This window comes from Xenopus tropicalis, chromosome 9, assembly GCF_000004195.4.
Source record: "Xenopus tropicalis strain Nigerian chromosome 9, UCB_Xtro_10.0, whole genome shotgun sequence".
In the NCBI taxonomy this organism is placed as follows: domain Eukaryota; kingdom Metazoa; phylum Chordata; class Amphibia; order Anura; family Pipidae; genus Xenopus; species Xenopus tropicalis.
The window spans coordinates 53,799,766-53,820,039 of record NC_030685.2 but is presented as its reverse complement, the minus strand read 5'-3'; the positions used below and the strand labels follow the sequence as shown (position 1 = coordinate 53,820,039).

At 39.8% G+C, this 20,274-nt stretch overlaps 1 protein-coding gene across 4 annotated transcripts; it reads left to right on the top strand.

Annotated features, from left to right (window-relative positions):
* Positions 1 to 335: 335 nt before the first annotated feature.
* flacc (flagellum associated containing coiled-coil domains 1) lies at positions 336 to 19,560 on the top strand. 4 transcript variants are annotated; one of them, XM_012971294.3, is made up of 16 exons: positions 336 to 444; positions 1,253 to 1,510; positions 3,526 to 3,594; positions 3,861 to 3,918; positions 5,077 to 5,204; positions 6,694 to 6,759; positions 7,413 to 7,506; positions 8,270 to 8,331; positions 10,060 to 10,157; positions 10,254 to 10,306; positions 10,645 to 10,744; positions 12,190 to 12,293; positions 13,858 to 13,920; positions 14,787 to 14,876; positions 15,668 to 15,777; positions 18,529 to 19,560. In XM_012971294.3, the coding sequence occupies exons 2-16, from the start codon at positions 1,293 to 1,295 to the stop codon at positions 18,626 to 18,628; spliced, it is 1,413 nt and encodes a 470-aa protein (XP_012826748.2). In that variant the 5' UTR covers positions 336 to 444; positions 1,253 to 1,292; the 3' UTR covers positions 18,629 to 19,560. The 4 variants fall into 4 exon arrangements, with proteins under 4 accessions (XP_012826748.2, XP_004917832.2, XP_012826749.2 ...); XM_004917775.4 differs by lacking the exon at positions 3,526 to 3,594; XM_012971295.3 differs by lacking the exon at positions 6,694 to 6,759.
* Positions 19,561 to 20,274: the final 714 nt, after the last annotated feature.

Here is a 20,274-nt window from a genome sequence, read left to right as displayed (position 1 = left end):
TCCCTAAACTGACTTTTGGTGGACAACAATTGCCTCCAAAATTTACAAAACCAACTTATTCACAAAACGGATTAAGGTTTTTGTGAGTTTGATATTCTATTAACTCCAATGATATTTCTTGCTTCAATTTCAATTTGGGGCACTTTTGTGAATCCCCCCCCCCCCAGGCGCAACACTGATATGTGTAGGGACCTTATAACTTGCCACTATATATGTATATATATGAAAAAAATGTTCTGCCCTAGGAGCAATATGAACTGTATCCAGGCTGTAAAACAAAAGTAATCAGCCTAGCCTGGGAGTGTCTGTGTGACCAGTCAATTGAGTCCGTATTGTTTCCATGGTGCAGGGCAACACTAGCTCCTGCTGCTGGGGAATTCAGTAGCCAGATTTGAAAGCCAAAGCTTGTTCAGATTTTACAGGCAGCAAAATGTGATCTTAAAGGTAAGTACAGTCTGTGGTCTCTCTCTATCTGAAGTCGCTGTCGGACTGGGGTGCCAAGGGCCCACCAGAAAACCCATACACCTTAGGCCCGTTCTCCCCTTTTTACATACTATTATCTATCCTTTCCTCCATTTCTTCAGTTTTTTAAGTAATGGCTATGGTATAGGCATACAGAGCAAATGGTTGGGTGAGCAGGAGGGCGCACTGAAACCTGGGCCCACTGGGAGTTTTCCTGGTATCCTGGGGGGCCAGGCCGACACTGTCAGAGATGGTTACAGGTAACAGCAAAGATTTAGTTGAGGAAAATTGTGTGGCTTTGTGATACATTTAAAGGAGCAAATATGTTAGAAAACAGGAAGAACACACTAATATTCTCTTATTCTGAGACTTTACCCTAGTTTTATATTGGGAGTTTCAGCTGGAACAGGTAAGGTGCAACAGATATCTAAGGGACAGTATTTAACCTTGCTAATCTAATGACAAAAAAGCAATGTTTTGGTTGATCTAGAGCATAACAGGGAAATTATATTCTATTATATTCTATGTTTGATCCTTGTGAGGCCGATTATTAAATGGCCAGTGCACAGATAAACTCTCTGCATAATGGGCTTAAAAAACAATCACAGCAAAGGTTGAAGGGAGGATATGTATATTGGCAATCAAATTACCTACCTCGCAAGGACCAAACATGGAGTAGCTTCAATTTCTAGCCCTCTATACAACAGTGAGCAAAACGTATGTTCAGCACAAGACCTGTTCGTGCTGTGCTACAAAGACTTGTATAATATTAATATCATATTACCCACAGTATGACTATAAACCTGCCACTTATCCATCAAATACTCTGAATGAAGATGGCATCAGATTCACATGCTGGGCTACAGCTGAAGTATTCACTCACTCAGCTACCCCATTCACTGAAGCAGAACCGTGGTATAACAGGTTCCCCTCACCAAGCCAGTACTAGGAGCTCCTCTAAGGATCCCGGCAACTCTTGGAAGCCTCCTGTGCTGAGAAATGAATTCCAGCTTATGGAAAAACCCTGTGGAAATACAAAAAGACCAAGGTAAGAGCCCTACTGTATCTTCATGCATTTGCTGTATGCTGCATCAATAATGGCATTATAGTGTGATCCATTTGACATGTCTGTTGCATATGTAGGTGCAGCACACTAAGAGATAGCCTTTGGGGTAACTTCTCCTCAATGCTGGTGTTAATCAGTGGCATGACAGCACACACAGCCAACCCTTAGGCTAATGTCAGACGAGACGTCTGGCGTATATTTTCAGCAAGCGGAAAATTGCTTCCCAAAAATAGCGCCATCCGCTCCCTACCTGTGCCTGCACCGGAATGAATGAGATACGCTACAGGCACATGTAGCCGAAATACGCATAAAAACATGAGAGAAAGCAAAGTCTCACGTTTTTATGCGTATTTCGGCTACATGTGCCTGCACCGGAGTGTATCTCATTTATTCCGGTGTAGGCACAGGTAGGGAGTGGATGGCGCTATTTTCGGCAAGCACCTTTCTGCTTGCCGAAAATATATGCCAGACGCCTCTTCTGACATTAGCCTAACTGGACCCACAACCCCGCCCCCCCCCCTCCTCCTGCCAGCTTGTGTCCCCAGCCCTTCACCTGCTTTCAGGTTGGAGAAGGTGGGATTTCTATACTTTAGAGAATGCAGACCCCCTGTTCCCCAGACTCTCCAGTAACCAAGGGGTCTGCGTACTCTATAGTTACGCTACCGGTGTTAATTCTGTGCTCCCTTGATGTACTGTTCCTTGCACTTCTACAATGGACCACAAAGAGTTGTTCCTCACTCTTTGCAGCACTGTTTCTGTTAGATGGTGAAAGGAGGTGGGTGACCCCCTCAACCACTCTCTTAGCTTAGACTTCATTCAGACATGCGAACTAGGGAGTTATGGGGAGCACTGTCTTTTTCCATCTGCATACATCGCAGATATATGTGGATGGAGTTGCTGTGATCCTCACAGGGCAAACACCTTAGTTCTTGTGCATTTGTGCCTGTAATAGTTATAAGTGATCACTAAACCATTAGAATTGCCAGCATAAGGCATGAATAATCCCAGTGCAAATTATTCATATTTAGCACATCTCTGCATAAATTGTTAACATAAACACCAAGTCATTTATTATTAATTTGCTGCTTTTGGCCTCTCTGCAGGGGGGCACCACAGAAGCTGCCATTTCCCTTCCTAATATTATGATGTTTCCATCTTTCTGTATTTCAGGGTTCTTACATAAAACTTATAGTGTTGTAAGATTTGACAAGAAGAAACAATCCAAACAATTCTCAAATTATGTTCAATACTTCTGGCTTTCATAGTACTAAGAGTGTGTATTTATCAATATTTAATGCTACTACAATACACAGTGCTGTCCTTTTATTTGTTTAACAATAAAGTAAAAGTACATCCAGGATAGTTAAAAAATAAATAAACATACAGTTAAAAAGTTCACATGCTGTGAGCTAAGAGACTTACTGTAATTTAAATAGCGCCTAGACAGACAAATTGTTTCCCCCACCAAAGGTGCTAACTAAAAGAGAAAACAATACTATTTTTACAAGAAAATACCCCTAGTCCCGACCGATTCCACATCACACACAAACAAGAGGCATCTTCTTAGCATTGTTTCCCCCAAGCAGTGACTTTGGACAACACACCCAGTAGTGGAAGCAATATTTCCTTTGATAGGCGCACTTTAAGAGGACAGTGAAGTTAGTGTGCAAGTTAATGGATAACTGATAAAAACACATCTCGAGATTGTTATACACTCAGATGACGCCAACTTTGTTTTCCCAACAGGCAGTGTCCCACAACATGCCAGCATTTATCTTTCTTTTACAATGTTCAGGGCCTGTAAATCTTCTCACAGAGGTCATTGTGAGGGAACTTGGAATCATGCGATACACATTTTGCCTTTTGCATGCCTCACTGTTTTCTATATTTTTTTGTATAGGTCCTAGGCCTTGAGTTTCAGGTTGCCGGCTCAGTGTGTGCTTAAGGGATTCACAAATACACAGTTATTAAAGGATATACTTTTTATTTTGCTTTAGGACATCGCCTTCTGTATACAAAGACCAAGGGAGAGACCTGCTCTTCGCTAAGCCCCCTTCCAGCACCAAGTATTGCTAAATATCACTGGGCAGACTAGGTGGAACATGTGGTTCTTTTCTGCTAACACATTCTCTGTTTCAGTACTAAAGATTAATGCTTCTATTTACAATGCCTTTTATAGTTTGCATGATACCTGGGCATGGTTAATGTAAAGGTGTGTAGCTTCTTGGTGCTGAAATACTAAACATTTATACTCAATTTGCCTTTCTGCATCAACTTTAGAAACTCATATATTTAGAATTTCCAAGCCTTCTACTCTGTTTTTCTTGTACAGAAAGTGTATATCTGCAAGAACTACTGGCTCCAGAGCACCGAACAAGGAAAATAATAAAGTTAGTGTAAACTTCCCTAATGACTTATTATGCCAGTACCATAGTCTGCACTTCATATGTGATGAGCCTGGTTTGTGGGAAGTTATTTCCATAAAAATACCTCAGTAATATCAGGTTTGTGTTATTTAATTATATTCAGGGATATGGCCAAGGTGCCAATGAAACATGTGAGTATAAAACCACAGACCTCTTGATTTACCAAGGAGCCTTGCTGCATCTGAAGAACCAACACTTTTATATGGCTAATGAGCATAATGGTGATGGCACATGGGGAGATTTGTTGCCCAGGGTTAGACCTGTGCTGCTGTAGCCAACATGCTTTCCCACTGGCAATAATGTATTCCAGTGGGAAACATTAGGTGATTTTGGAAAACCAAAGCAACTCCTATGTTTTCCCACTGGTGATTTACATTTTGCCAGCAGGAAAGCATTTTAGGGAGATTTGTGGCTGGAGTTAAAAGATAAAAGAGAATGTGAGCTCTGGATTTTAAGCCTAAAAAGCCTTCTGATTATACAGGTCAAAAATTATTCAGAATGCTTGGGGCATGGGGTTTTCTGGATAAGTAAATCTTCCATAATTTGATACTTTGCCTAAAATTTGTTAAACATTAAGGGGAAGACTTATCAACATTCAAGCTTTTTTTCACAATTCCATTTCTTTTTTGTGCGAAAAAAAATTTGATTTGAGTTATGGTTCAAAAGCTCTAATGTCTGGTGTTTATTAAGTGCAAAAAATGTAAAAAAATCACCATCTAAAAGCTTGTGAGTTGCGAGAAGTCAATGGGAGTTGTCCCAGGCAAAGTCAAGCCATATTTTGAAACTCAAATTTTTCAAGGTATTTTTCAAATTTTTTAGTATTTCATTTGAGTTTTGTATTTGAATGAGCTTTCCTTTTTAATAACCCATAAATAAACCCAGTAGGATTGCTTTGCCACCAATATGGATTAATGTAGCTTAACTAGGATCAAAGTACTGTTTTATTATTACAGAGAAAAAAAAGAAATCATTTAAAAAAAATTAGAATTTGTTGGTTATAATGGAGTCTATGGTAGGTGGCCTGTAATTTGAACTTTCTGGATAACCAGTTTCCGGATAAGTGATCCCATACCTAAATTAGGAAATTTTGTTAAGGTTAATTTAACAGTCCTATCTTTCTAGCGTGACAAGGAATACCTGCTCATATCGCCAGGATACACTATGATACGCTCAAAGGATCATATTGAAGTCATGCTGGAGGAAAGCCTCTTTAGAGACACTGCAGGAAGCAAGTCTCCTCCAGCTAGCAGGTAATTCATACATAAAAGACAACATTTTGGCTGTGGAACATACTTGGATGAAGTCATCTAAATCAAGAACAGGACTTTTTTCCCAGTAAATATAAGTTGCTTTTATCTATAAATCAGATCACAAAATTTAAAGAAATGATTATATATACAAATACTGCTAGAAAGCCCTACAAAAAGTGTCAAAAAAGAGCTTGGACATTGATGTACTGTGTTTTTTAAATGACAGCGAGGATTTGGGGATTTATATATTCAGAAATATTCATTTGAAATTACCACCTGTATGCCAGCAAGGCTAGGGAATAGCCACTGTAATGTGCTTGAACATATTGAATTACAGCACATACCTACACATACCTGTTTTGCTTTTAGCATTGTCATGTCTGTGGTGAAATCCCACCCATAGACTTTACATGCCCAGTAATGACATGATAAATGATAGAGAACATTTAACTGATGTTGCCAAGCTGTGACCTGTGTGTGTATTTTTGTATAAAAAAGAGCTATGTCTATTTTCAGTGTCTCTTTGACTATATTCTTAAAATGCACCTGCTGCCGAGAGACAAAAGGCTGTATAATAAAAGTAATTTTCAAATTAAACATGTTTTTATTAAAACATCTATACCTGTTCTAAAGGTATTTAAAATTCACAGCTATCATTCATATATTACCTGCAATTACTTTCTATACTGCACTTCCTACATGTCACTGCACTCCTCATATTCCCCCTCTCTCCCGAGGGTCTATAATTGGGCATCAGGCCCCCATTCTGGCACATACACAAGATTTTGGGATGAAGCTTGTCTTAATAACAGTATTTACAAAATGGCACCTGTCTGCTTGCTGTGATTGTGAATTCCAAGAGTGAAGGAAATAAGATTTATATTATTTATATAGTGTAAGTAAAGTTTATTTTGCTCAACTAACGCGATAGAAAAGGGTTTGGAATTATTTCTAAGGGTAACAGGTCGGTTTTAGAGGAAAAATGCAATTGCTGGGGGTGCCAAAAGCTAGGCTGCCCAAGAGATAGTAATCACTTACCTGATACCCGGCGCTGGTGCTCTTACCCCGACACAGGGTTCTACCAGTGAGCACCATGGAGTAAACCTCTTCTTTCTTTGCTACCCAAGGGCCAACACATGCGCAATAGAGTAAAAAAAAAAGTCTTTCTTTTGTTAAAGTGTGACTTTTCACTCTCTGCACATGAAGGATGAGTATGGCACATGGGGCTGTTTCAGGTGCTTTAATGTCATGTTTTTGAGAAGCCCAAAGACATGGCATTAAAGTGGCCAAAACTAAGCTTCCAAAGACTTGCATTGCAATTGTCTGACAGGTGCTGGTAACAGCTGCTTAAATATATAGCACTCAAAGTGCTCTTTGCGCCATTACTCTAAATATATATGCAACTCTTTCTTTTGCCTGTGTAATTGCAATAAACATAAGCAAGTAAGAACCAGGAAGACATAGCAATGCCTCATTGTTTCCTTCACAGACAAAGTGAAGAAAGCCCAGGAAGAGAACAAACAGTTAAGAAGAAAGATGTTCTGTTGATGAATAGGTAACGGGGTGAGGGCAGTAATGAAAGCCATGCATTTAGCAAGTGTGTCATTATGGCTATATATTTTTGATTACAGACTTCATTACATCTTCTGTCTTTGTAATTTGCTTCTATGCATATTTTGGTTGCCCTGCTTTGTACAGTTTTCTTTTTTTATCCTTCTGAATCACAGCACTTGGTGAGTCAGAAGTGGATGCTATCACCATTTTTTACCCACAGTGCAGTGTTTGTCTCTCCTGTGGTCACACTTTTATGCGAATTGGATGCAATTGTGCTGAAAATTTTATAAAATCTGGTAGATGTAATTTCCAACAGTATGCAACACAACAACACCCCATGCATTTGCCCTAACAACAGGTAAAAACTGCCATTTCACATTATAAAAGTTGCGCACAGTTTCCTCCTGCAGGCAACTTTGGAAAACTGAAGTGATGCGTAGGCCTTTCCTCCAGCGATTTTTCTTTATTGCCAGAGGAAAGGCTTTTCTGGGAGATTAGTTGCCCGAGGTAGCAGAGATTTATCGCAGGCAATTAATCTCCCAGAAAAGCCTTTGTGTGGGACATTAGCTTTAGCCTAAAGAGACAACAATTCTCAAGCACAGTGAGCTCAGATATTTGATATGCCATAATTCATATTGCATTACATTCTTTTAGACAAGGTATTGTGGAAGATTTGCAGGAACAAATTGCCAAACTAACCTCACTACTGGAGCAAGAAACAAAAGAGCACAGAAATACAGAGATCAGGGTAAGTGCACTGGCATTTAAGTACACAGAGGCCCAAACATACCCCTACCAGCGCACTAAATAAGGCCCAGATTTGTGGCCCGGGCCTAGGACGGCAGGTCTTTCCATCTGCAACTGCATTCGGTACGAAGCACTGGGGAAGTTCTGTTCTACCCAGTTTGCACATGTGCATGGAGGAGGAAGGGGGACGTGTGGAGACGGGGGTCTAGGGCACCCTATATGTAAAGCCAGGTCTGACTAAATAGTGAATGTCTATGGCATCTTACAGCAGCCTTTGCAAGGATCCACAGTCCAGGCTAGTCCAGGCCTGAAAGATAGATAGATAGATAGATAGATAGATAGATAGATAGATAGATAGATAGATAGATAGATAGATTGAAGTATAGAAGAAGATAGTAAAGTAGGCTGTGGGGCCACACAAAGTATCTCTCTCTATAAAATCTATATAAATTCATATATATAAAATCAAATAAAGGTGAATGGTTCCTCATTAATACAAAAGGGCACTGTCACAGGCTGAGAAAATGTGGGCCTCTCAACGTCCTGCTTGACCTATATTTGGCCCAAAAATGTTCTGGTTAGAAAGTTCTATTGGGTGAGGACAGCTTTGGGACATTTATGTGGTTCTCTCCATAGTACACTACTGTCATATCACTCTACTGAATCAGTGTTAAAGCCCTCTGCATCAGCAAGATGTAGTGCAGACTTGCATTAAACTTTGGTGTTCCCTGGTAGCTGGGCTGATGCCTTGTCCTTTTTTTCAGCTGAATAAGGAAATACAGGAGGTGGCTGCTCAGCTGCAAAAAAAGAATGAGGAAGATATTCGGTAAATATATATAGAGACAATAGACAATTCTGGCGACTACACTGTTGATCTTTCCCCCTTTTCCTGTTCAGTTGCAGAAGAGCTAAGCTCAGGAGAGAAAACAACAGGGCCACTTTAAGGTACCAGTGGATCCAGGGCAAATATATCATTGGCGGGCCCCCAGAGGTACCCCAAGATATTCGTAAAAGGACAACAGTTAAGCAGGAGAACTTGAATCTATTAACAAAATAAAGAAAGAAATAGCCTTTAGTTAGCAAAGAGATATGATATCCAGGCGTGCTGCACTGGACCAACAGCATTGCAAGCAGATAACCCATAATTATTATTATTATTATTAACATTTATTTATAAAGCGCCAACATATTCCGCAGAGCTGTACAATAAGTGGGTTTCATACATTGGACATACAGAGTAACATATAAAACAATCAATAACCGATACAAGAGGTGAAGAGGGCCCTGCCCAAAAGAGCTTACAATCTACAAGGAGAAAGGATTGAGACACAAGGTGTGGGAATGGGCATGACCAGAGTTGTGAGAGGTGTGGCACAGGGTATTGCTAAACTAGATTAGGGTAAGCTTCTCTAAATAAATGTGTTTTTAGAGATCTCTTGAAGGCAGAGAGATTGGGAGAAAGTCTGATAGTTTGTGGGAGCGAATTCCAGAGAAGGGGGGCAGCCCTTGCAAAGTCTTGAATGTGAGCGTGTGAGGAGGGAATGAGAGAGGAGTTGAGGAGCAGGTCAGTAGAGGAGCGTAACAAGTGGGTTGGATGGTACCTAGAGATGAGTTCAGAGATGTAGGGTGGGGCAGAGTTATGAACTGCTTTGAATGTGAGAGTCGTTAGTTTGAATTTTATCCTGGATGGTAGGGGAAGCCAGTGCAGGGATTGGCAGAGTGGCATAGCAGAGGAGGAGCGGTTGGAGAGGTGTATGAGCCTGGCAGCAGTATTCATTATGGACTGGAGAGGGGACAGTCTTTGGAGGGGAAGGCCAATTAACAGGGAGTTACAGTAGTCCAGTCGAGATATTATAAGAGTGTGAATAAGAATTTTGGCAGCATCTTGGGTGATAAATGATCATATTTTGGAAATATTTCTTAGGTGAAAGTGACATGATTTGGTAAGTGATTGGATACGAGGAGTGAAGGACAGGGCAGAATCAAGGATAACCCCAAGGCACCGGGCCTGGGAAGATGGGGTGATCACGTATCACAAATATCAGCTTTTTATTAAAAAAAAAAAAATGTAAATAATATCCACTTGGAGAGACAGGCCACTTTGCCAAATGCAGCAAAAAAAAAAAAAAAAAAAAAAGGCTGCAGTTGGCTATTTGTTGCACTTTGCACACTGTGTTCTGCTGTGTTTAAATAGACACAGGCCTCTGTGCTCCATTTTGAACTGTAGAGACCTGCAGCATGGCCCTTGGATCCAGCCCTGACTATATCAGTAAGTGCTGGATCTAAGAGAGGTAGATGAGAGGTTGGCACACAGCCCTTACCCGCCCCTAACTTGTGCTTATTTATAGGCCCTGTCCTTACTGTCCTTACTGCCTGCAGTCAGCGCCATGTTAGTAAGAGTTGCCTGCAGTGTTAACCAATAAGGAACAATAATTATATTAATAGCAAAATGTTCTTTTATATATATTGTCAAGAAAGTTATACATATGTAAACACATTTATATCACATGCTGTTAAAAAGATTTTAAAAATCACTGGATTTTCACCTGCGCAGGATTCTCCAGCAGAAGCACCTTAATGACCTGCAAGCTCTTCTAGAACAGAGCAACTCCAAGCTAGCGCAAGAGAACGCAGATGCTGAAAAGAGGTTAGGTAGGTTTAATGTCAACCTTACATTTCACTCTTTAAAATTCTTTTAAAAAGAAAAAGATCTTTTTGTGTTCAACATGTTGTCTGTATTTTGTACAGAGGAGCTGCAGAAGGACTATGACTTCCTGAGGGGATCCTTTAGCACTTATAAGGTAAATATAATCTCCAATATACAGTGAGAAGTAATGTGCCACCTAGAGATAGAGAACGTTAAACAACATAGCAATCACAGTCTTGGATCAGGAAGACCCACTTTTTCTTATCTGAGCTGAAAGGCATAAGCATCCCTGGTCCCTCGATGCCCCAACCTGCCTCATTATACCTGTGTTTTTTAAGAGATCTGTACTGAGCTGTACCTGAAATTTTTGTGCTGAATTTCCTATCCCCACGATCATATACTTCTGGCCTCATTTTGTTACTAGCATGCTAATTTAGCAACACCAGTTTACTAGCAGCTGAATGTCATGTACATTGCTATTTATTGCCAAAGGAAAGCTTATGTGAAGAGATCAATGAATCCTGGGCACAAAAAGAGGCTCAGTGGAAAGAAGCATTTGAAGAAAAGAAAGTGAGAGCGCTAAGCAAGCAAAGTAAGGTTTATTGGGATATTCATTTGAATTAATCATAGAAAATTTGCTGTTTTTATTGTGGCTGTTCTTTCAATGTCAGCAAAATAAATGATGCTTTGGAGCAGGGATCCCCAACCTTTTTTTCTCGTAAGCCACACTCAGATGTAAAAAGTGTTGGTGAGCCCCACAAGCATGAAAAAGTTCCTTGAATAATAAGGGCTGTGATTGGCTTTTTGGTAGCCCCATGTGGCCTGCTACCCTGCAGGAGGTTCTGCTTGGGGTAAAACTCCGTCTCTGTTTCTGTTTTACAAAACTTGCCTTCAAGTCAGAAATTTAGAAATAAGCACCTACTTTGGGGCCACTGGGAGCAACACCAAAGGGGGTGATGAGCAACATGTTTCTCCTGAGTCACTGGTCGGGGATCACTGCTTTAGTGGCAGAGGGGGGGTTACTGTTACACCTGGCCTGGAAACAGACCGGTAAGCTTGCCCTGGAAGTAAGGAACAGTAACATCAAATAATGAAAGTGTGTTCAAGTAATAGAAATATAATGGGAATTTAAAGCATATCTGTTATATACTATGTATCCTGTTCTTGAATGGCTGCCCCCATGGCAACAGAGCAGCTTGTTTCTGTAACCCATTGTAGCATTTCTGAAGCAAACACACCAGTTTTACCAGTGCAGGGCAACAGTACATTATATTTCCATTACTTGAACACACTTTCATTTTTTGATGTTACTTTTCCTTTAGGCAGGAATATACAATAATATCAGAGACAAATATCATCTGTGATGTTGCCCATAGCAACCAATCAGCAATTAGATTTGAATGGTCACCTACAAGAAAACAAAACAAAGATCTGATTGGTTGCTATGGGGGACATCACCAGTGATGTTTTTTTTTCGATGCACCCCATACATGTTACGATTTTTCTTTACTTAACAACCAATATCAGTGTGATCTGGCAAAACAAGTGAATTATCATAAATGTGCATAGAACAATCATCTTTTACACTGAAATTTGCCCATTGTCCATTTGTTTGCAGGACCAAGCAGGTAGTTTTCCTAGCTTCAAGTAGACAATATCGCTTGAAATGGATATTTTCATTGAGGGGCAAATAATAATAATGGGATAAACTTGGTCCTATGATATCAAAAAGATTTTAAAAATCTTACCGTGTATGGGCTGCTGTATGTGGGAAGAGACACAGTAGCTGTACAAAGCTAATTTAACTACGTGAAAAGTTACTTAACTGGTCATGCAGTTTCACTTTTACAGAGGCTCTTACTTTATTTGTTCTGATAGCCGGTCATGACCCATTTCTGGCATTTTGGACCACTGTAATGCTATTTATGGTGAATGTTTCATATTTTGAAGTCATGGTTCATATACTGAATATATACTGAAATAAATATAGTGAAATATGTAATTCAGACATAAACCACCCCTCTTCTATTTTCCCAGACCAGGAATTGCGAGATCTCTTTGAGAAAGAGAAAAAAGAATTATGGCGTCAGGCTGAGGAAGAACTGGATATGGTGCAGGAGAGCCACAAAAAGCAAGTGAATGTGAGTGAGTCTTGTCTGTTACAATGTACTGCTGGCAAATGTATCAGCAATTCTATGGGAACAGTAACACAACTAAGTCAGTAGGGAGCCCAAAATAATCTGAAAATAAACTTACACAAGGTTGTGTGTGTATGTCTGTGAGAGTTTTGCTAATAAAGTATTATTTTTATTGGAAGATTGGCAGCTGCCCTGTTATTTTTGTGGACACAGAGGGGGGAGGATTTACTAAAACTCTGTTTTTTTTTCAGATTTATATATGTTTAAACCACAATAAAAACTCATGGCATTCATTTATCATAAAATCCGAACTGAAAAAGCACAAACAGAAAAGTACTGAAAGCTGCAACTTTTTTCACCTGACTTTTTTTTGTATTATCACACAAAAGCCAGCATGAAAAAACCTGAAAACTTCTAAAACCATAAAGCAAAGAAAGATTTCCTAGTTGTAAAAGGGACATCTGCCATTGACTTCTATATGATCTAGACAGGTTTCAGCTGGAGTATTTTCGGATTTTCGAAAGGAAACCATGATCCAGTCCCCCAAACCCCATATTCTCACAGTATAATGCAAACCCTCCCTCACCTTGTTTTATTGTGAAGTGATGATTTTTGGGACTGAGCTAAGTCCTAGCAAAGATTTTTTGGTTTGGTTCAGTGCATTATTGAATGTCTGTATGTGACAGCTGTGTGTGTTTTAGTGAGGGGGCGAGTAAGGGTGTAAATGAGTGACTGTGTGTATTTGTATACAGAATGTATAGTGAAAATATGAGGCATGCACTTTAATCTTTACAGTTATGCATGAAAAATAAATGTATTATATGGGTAAGAAAAGAGACGCCTTAACATTTTATACCTACATATGGCACAGGTTTTGTGATTAAAAGTTTGAAAGTGCAGGTAATTTATAGACCATTTATTAATATATGTACTAATGCAAATTAGCCTCAATGTAGTAAACCATAGCAACCAGTCACAGATTTGTTTTCAGTATTTCAGCAAACTGATCAAAGCTGATTGTGAATTGGTTGTTAGTGATAACAGAACAACAGTAAATTGCTCTTTGATAGTGAATAAGCCCCAGCGTGAGAGTAACAACAAACTGAATATTGTGTCAGTACATTTTTCAATACTGTGTGTGAGTGAGGAAAGTGTGACAAGTGTGCAAACGTGTATATGTGATCTGAATGTGTATCTATATGACTAATATGTGATGTGAGAGTAAGTGTGAACTTTTGACTGGGTGAGAGAATAATATGAGAATATGAAAATAATTGGAGCAAAATAAACCTTATTGTCATGTATTACAGTTGACTTTTTAGTTTTTACATGAGCAGTTTATTTCACACCTTGAGAAAGGGAAACTGTCAGAGTCCCTCCAGTAGTTGTTGTGACTGCCCCCCGCTATGGCAAGTTATGCCCCAGCCTAATATATAAATCTGAGAGATGGGCGGGAGGTTGCCAGCTCTGTACATGGCCCACTGCTTGTACTTCCAAGGCATTTACTTCATGGGATCACCTGGGAGCAGAGAATATGCAGTTTAATGAGATTTTCCTTTATCCCTAGGAAGTCTGGGAGAAATACAAAGAGGTCAAGCAGGAATTCCAGAAGCTGAATATAATGAAAGAGGTAAGTGCACAGCCACAGAGGAACTGGGGAGATTTACTTACTCAGGGAGAATTTCACAAAATGTGGGTTAAAGTCTGTCATATTCACAAATGCCTAACTCCAACTCACAATTCTGGGGTTTTAATTATAATGCCACATTTTTTTGTTCATTTAAAGCCTTTCACATAGCATCCAAACCCTTAGCACCACTCAGGTTTTATGGGCCAAATTCAATTCGAAAATCTTCTCCTAACTCAATACCAGATTTTCCTATAGACATCAATGGTATCATCTAATGCAAAATAGAAATGCATTTACGTTGTCTATTTTACATTTTGTGGGGGACCTGTTATCCAGAATGCTTGGGAACTGGGTTTTCTGGATAAGGGATCTTCCCATAATTTGGATTTCCATACCCTAAGTCTGCTAAAAAAAATCATTTAAACATTAAATAAACCAAAGTGGATTGTTTTGCCTCCAATATGGATTTACTATATTTTGGCTGCAATCAAGTACAAGGTACTGTTTGGTTTTTATAGAGAAAGGGGAAATAATTTTTTTAAATTTTGAATTATTTGATTGAAATAAAGTCTATGGGACATGGGATGTCTGTAATTCTGAGCTTCTTAGATAATATATCCCATACCTGGACAGTGCTTTAGAAAAATATTCAGACCCTTGGACAATTCTTTTCTGTTACTAAATAATAATAAATCCTACACTGAAGTGTAGTTCTCTGGGGAAGGTTTTCCCAGTTTGTGTGTTACTATTACTTTTGGTATTCTGTGCCACACAAGCATCAACAGCAAAATGTCTAGTTTTTATATTGTTAATAATTAGGCAAACTGTGCATTCATGTATGTAAGTATGGAATTCTTTCTGTAAAGAATTTGCAGGCAGAAATAGCAGAGAACAAAAGAATCATTTCTTCACAACATTTGGAGGCCCAGAAAGTGCATCGGGAAAATGAGATGTTGGTGAGTAAAAACAATATTATATATTAGCTGAGGAAAGCAGCAGATCTGCACTAGCATACACCAGGTTTATTATCCAAGTCCAGTGCTGTGATGGCAATCATCTGCAGTCAAGAACAGTGACTAGTGTTTAGCGAATCTGTCCCTTTTCACTTTGCCTCACTTTTTTTTTTTTACCCATGTGACTTTTTACTGCAAAGTCTATGCAGAATTTCACTGCAAATCCATGCCTGGAAAAAATTTGTTCATCACTTCAGGAAACATCTCATTTCTTTCATTAGGTTGCAACCTAATTGACCATCTCTTTATGTAAGGGACCCATGTTAGACCATTTGGAGTGTCACTGATTGTCCCATAGGAATGCAGGTGAAATGGTCTGCTCCTTTACACTTTCATGGCCTCATATAAAATCCCCATTTTTCATAAGGTGGTTATTATGGAGATGAGGAAGAAACTTAAACTGCACTCTCTACTTACTTCATTTAGTCTAATTGTACAACCCCGCCACTCACCTGACTAGATCAGTGCCAATACTGCTTAGTGGTAAATTCAACCAATCAATTCGGCCCATGTCTTGTGTGCCTTAATAAGATACAGGGGGAATTCTAAGCTCTCACTTTTTTAAATATATATATGTCAATTATATTTGAATGAATGGATTTAGAAGCAGAGACATGAGAGTAAAATAGATTCTATTAGAAATTCCCATATGGAGAGACAATTCATAATTTTTAAAGATTATGTATAATAATATTATTATGCATTTAAAGGGCTGTTAAAATTTGTAATTTTAGAAAAGTCAGGTGGATCATCTGAGAAAACAGACTCACGTAAGAGTCAGCAAAGTGGAGGCTCAGTTCAAGCAAAGAATTGTTTCTCTTACCAATGAAAACGCAGATTTAAGGTAAGTAATTTATAAAGGCATATTATGGATCATTTCCAAACCTGGGGTGGGGGGGGCGGAGGCACAAGTGCAAGAGTACACCCCTTAATGTTCATTTACTAGCTCTGGGCAGGGGGGCTGTGATGTCAATGGGCGGGGTGGTGGCATTATGGGGTAGGGCTATGACTTGGTGATCCCTATGTCAATCTCAGAGTCCTGCCTCGTTTCCCTTATTTAAAAAACGGGCTGGCAGTTTTGACCCAGAGAGCCCTTCGGGAAGTTGGGACATCCTGGTCAAAACTGGGCAGGAGGCAACCCTACTCCTGTGGCAACACATGGTTTGTACCAGTGAATGTCATGCTGTAATGTATAATGTAAAACAAATGCTTTCAACTTTTTAGTGGTTGGTTTGTTAAAGCTTTCAGTGTTTACTAGAAAACATTAACTATATTCTTTAATGTGAATAGTAGTAGTGTTATTAGCAAGCGAAATGAAGTAAAGTGCCCTTGGTACCATGATACTATATTTTACAAAATAAACAATGGCTTTGTACCTGGGAAAGCCTTTTTGGAGAGGTTAGTCGCCCACGATAGCAGAGATATATCCCAGAGATCAACTGCTCCTTGGGACATCAGCCTTATTCTCCAGTACATCAGGCCATACCTGAGCAGACACATCAAGAGAGGAGTCCCAGTGTGGTCCTCCTTTGATAGAATTTTCATTTGACTGAGCCCTGAGCTTCCTAAATTGTGAGTGCCAGTCAGTCTTGGCTGAACAGATGTAGCTTTAGCTAATGCACTTTAATGAATTGCCCCAAAAGAAAACTGGTCATACTTTTAAATCAGGGCAATATTTTCCAGAGCAGACTATTTAAAGGTTTAAAAAGCATTTATAGGTATGGGATCCCTTATCCAGAACGTTCCAAATTACGGAAAGGCCATCTCCCATCAACTCCATTATAAGCAAATAATTCTAATTTTTAAAAATGATTTCCTTGTTCTCTGTAATAATAAAACAGTACCTTGTACCTAAGATATAATTAATCCTTATTGGAGGCAAAACAATCCTATTAGGTTTATTCAATATTTAAATGATTTTTCCAATTATGGAAAGATCCCTTATCTGGGAAACCTCAGGTCCCAAGCATTCTGGATAACAGGTCCCATACCTGTACTGCATATTTGAATTATGGTCTCCACAACTTTAATGTTCAATACTTAAGTGCAAAAAAATCCAAAACGCTTAAAAGCTTGTGAGTTCATGTAGAAGTCATTGGGAATTATGCTAGGCAAAATGTGATTTTTCAGTTCAGGTTTTTCAGATTTTTTTGAGGGTTTGTAGACTCTTTGAAAATGATGAATAGAATACAAATTTGATGCATTTGAGGTTTTTTTCATCGTTTAATTTGATCAAGTTTGTATATTTGAACTTTTAATAAATTAGCAAACATTTGACATTGGTAAAATTTCAAGTTTATTCCAATGGAAAAAAACCCCCAAAAAACTAAATTTGAAAATTGATAAATAATCCTCCCCATGTGCATTAGGTATACCGTATATACTCGAGTATACTCAAAATGTGCTGAAAAAGTCACCTTCGGCTTATACTTGAGTCCCTCCAGCTAGCAGCCTGCGCTACCTGATTCCCGCTCCTGCTACTGCTTCCCCCGCCAACCCTGGACCCCTCAGGTACCTGCGGCTGTGCACTCTTCTGCACGCCGCTCCTTTTCGACTCCTTGCCCCGCCCCTGGCATGATGTCACACGCTCCGTGCACTCGCACCATTTAGGCTTGAACCCAAGAAGTTTACTGATGCGGCTGTGTATGGACCTGATTCCTGCTCCTGCTTCCCCCGCCAACCCTGGACCCCTCAGGTACCTGCGGCTGTGCGCTCTTCTGCGCGTCGCTCCTTTCAGACGCCTTGCCCCGCCCCGGCGTGATGTCACACGCTCCCGCACCATTTAGGCTTGATCCCAAGAAGTTTACTGATGTATGTCCAATATAGCTGCAGTTCTGGACAGGACCTGAAGGTATGCATTAAGCTACCGTCCTCCACATCACATCTTAATCAAACTGCTGATTTTTCTGCATACAGTTTATGTAACGAAATTCTAGTGTAATATTTACCATATATAAATATAACAGCCTGTATTTGTAAAAGGGGGAGCTTAGTAGAGGAGATTGTAACATTTGTGCCCACTGGACATCTGTTATAGGTTCAATATTGGGTCCTGAAGGGTTATGTTCCGCAAGGCTTTGTAGAACATACAGGTATTATGTCTTGGGTTTTCTATGTGGTGTACTTCTGTCACAGTGGAGCTAGACACCTGTACGTTCTTGGTTTTGATTACTTTAAGTATGTTGCTCTAATTTTGTGGAAATTGGGAGGCTGGGAAATCATAGGATTGTTCAAGAGTAGCAAATTATGAGTTAATGCTACTTAAACCATGCACTGGGTGATCTGGTCACTACAGATTGTCTCATGGGGCAGACTTTAGTGACTTTTGCTGTATTTGCTCAGTAAGATTGACAGATCCTAATTTTATTGGTATTTATTTTGATTATTGAAACTTAGCAGTAGCGGCTTCATTTCCCACCCTAGGCTTATACTCGAGTCAATAAGTTTTTCCAGTTTTCTTAGGTAAAGTTAGGTACCTCGGCTTATATTCGGATCGGCTTATACTCGAGTATATACGGTAAATGCATTTAGGGCATTTCCCTTTCCTGGTATGAATATCCCAATACCCTCATTTATCAATATTTCCATTGAACAGGAGAAGACTTATTACAAAAAGTGAGCAACTTTTCAATGAAAGAAACAAAGATGAAGTGGGGGCGACGTATCTGGATGCAGCAGGAAATGGAAGGTTATAGGACTGCAAAATGTTCATTCTCACAGAGCAGCATGGATTAGGAGAATGCAAAGGAATAATATAATGAAGCATTATCTAAAGTTATAGCACATATATAATCTGTTTCTAATGACGCAATGTAACTCCTTACTTTTACTTGCTTTTCACTTATTCGCCATTTCATGTGCATTTTGGGTTATTTGCATGTGTCAAGCACAGGATGTCCATTTAGCAATGTTAGAGAGTAATGCAAAACAAACACAGAGAGATACTGATGTGGCATTACACCAGGCTTACCAATTTTTACAGCAGATGCCAGTCTCTCCATATCAGATACTACATGGAAAAAAAACAGGTATTGGCTATGACCCAGAGCTTTTGTTCTAATATATAAAGTATTCTCAGAACAAACTGAGCTGAAAAGTAACCTAGCATGCTAGAGGAGACAAGTGGGGGTTGGGATTGTGGCTTTAAGGAGGCAAGGAGTGTGTGACCAAAAACCCTTATACTGGCCCCATGTTTAGCCAGTGCATGATCTAGCCAAGATGGTGGCAGCCCATTGTTTCCCGCCGAAAGGGTTTTAAACAAAGAAGCTCCCAGAAGTCCGCTCCAGAGGAGCTGGGCAAGCCCCTCCTAGGTTAATCCCCTCCCCTAATGATGCTGCAGGGGACCCAGCCAATTGGAGCTGCCACGGTTGGGTTAAGCAGAAGCAGGGTCAGCCTCCTAACCAATCATTCCTAGGGGGTGTGGAAAAGAGGGGAGGTACCAGCAGCAGGGTAGAAAAACCAGAGTTTGGGGATGGAGAGGGGCTTTTGGTTTGTCTGGGTGTAACCTCACTACGGCAGGACACCCTCCCCTGCGGTTCCTTGGAATCCACCCTAGCTGAGGCAGAAAGATTCCCTCCAACTGGATTACCCTAACCCCTGCGGAAGGACTGTTTGCCCTGGAACCAAGGTAGTGTGTTTCTGTGGAACTACCTGAAAAGGAACTTTGTTTATTCCCATTGGAACTGCCTGGGGAGACTACCCAGTTAATTGTGGACTGTCTGGGTGGGAAAGCTTTGTGTATTGGGGGTTGGGCTAGTAGACTCTGCTTTTGTTCCCTGGAGATTGTGCAGAGGGGGGTTGCCCTGAAGACTTCCTGAAGGAGTATTTGAAGTGATTGGGACTTGTGGACCTTCCATGCGTATTGCCCTTTCCCTGTTTATCTACGTTTGGTTGTAATAAACTCCTGTGAAACAACCCTTGTGGCACGTGTGGTATTTCCCTGATTGTGCTAGCGGCTCATACGTCATACGTTGTGTGACAGAGTGTATAATAATGATATTGCCAGTTTTTTCTGGTGAAACAAAGTACATGCCATACGTGACATGTAAGTAGAGTGATAGCATTCCCAAAAACAAGGCTTTCTGTAATTAATTAGAAAGATATTTATATATATATAGTTCTCTGCTTACCTTTTTTGTTTGATTGTCAGTCTGTCAAAATCTGTTTCATAAAAGCTTATAAAAATCAGTATTTAGGAGTATGAAATGGTCATTGTCATAACGTACTGTTTAGACCTGACAGTTCCAAATTGTGTGGCTGTAGGGGTGTGCACTTCTGTCCCAGTAAATGGGCTCAAATAAGTCTGAAACATAACTAACCAGTCATCTTTCTAGTTATCTCA

What these genes read in the sequence shown, in the direction of transcription:
- flacc (XM_012971294.3), top strand. Translation starts at nt 1,293, where the DNA reads ATGAAGATGGCATCAGATTCACATGCTGGGCTACAGCTGAAGTATTCA. An exon ending in CGAACAAGGAAAATAATAAA is followed by an intron (nt 3,919 to 5,076) that starts GTTAGTGTAAAC and finishes CTATCTTTCTAG; the next exon opens with CGTGACAAGGAATACCTGCT. An exon ending in AGATGCTGAAAAGAGGTTAG is followed by an intron (nt 10,158 to 10,253) that starts GTAGGTTTAATG and finishes TATTTTGTACAG; the next exon opens with AGGAGCTGCAGAAGGACTAT.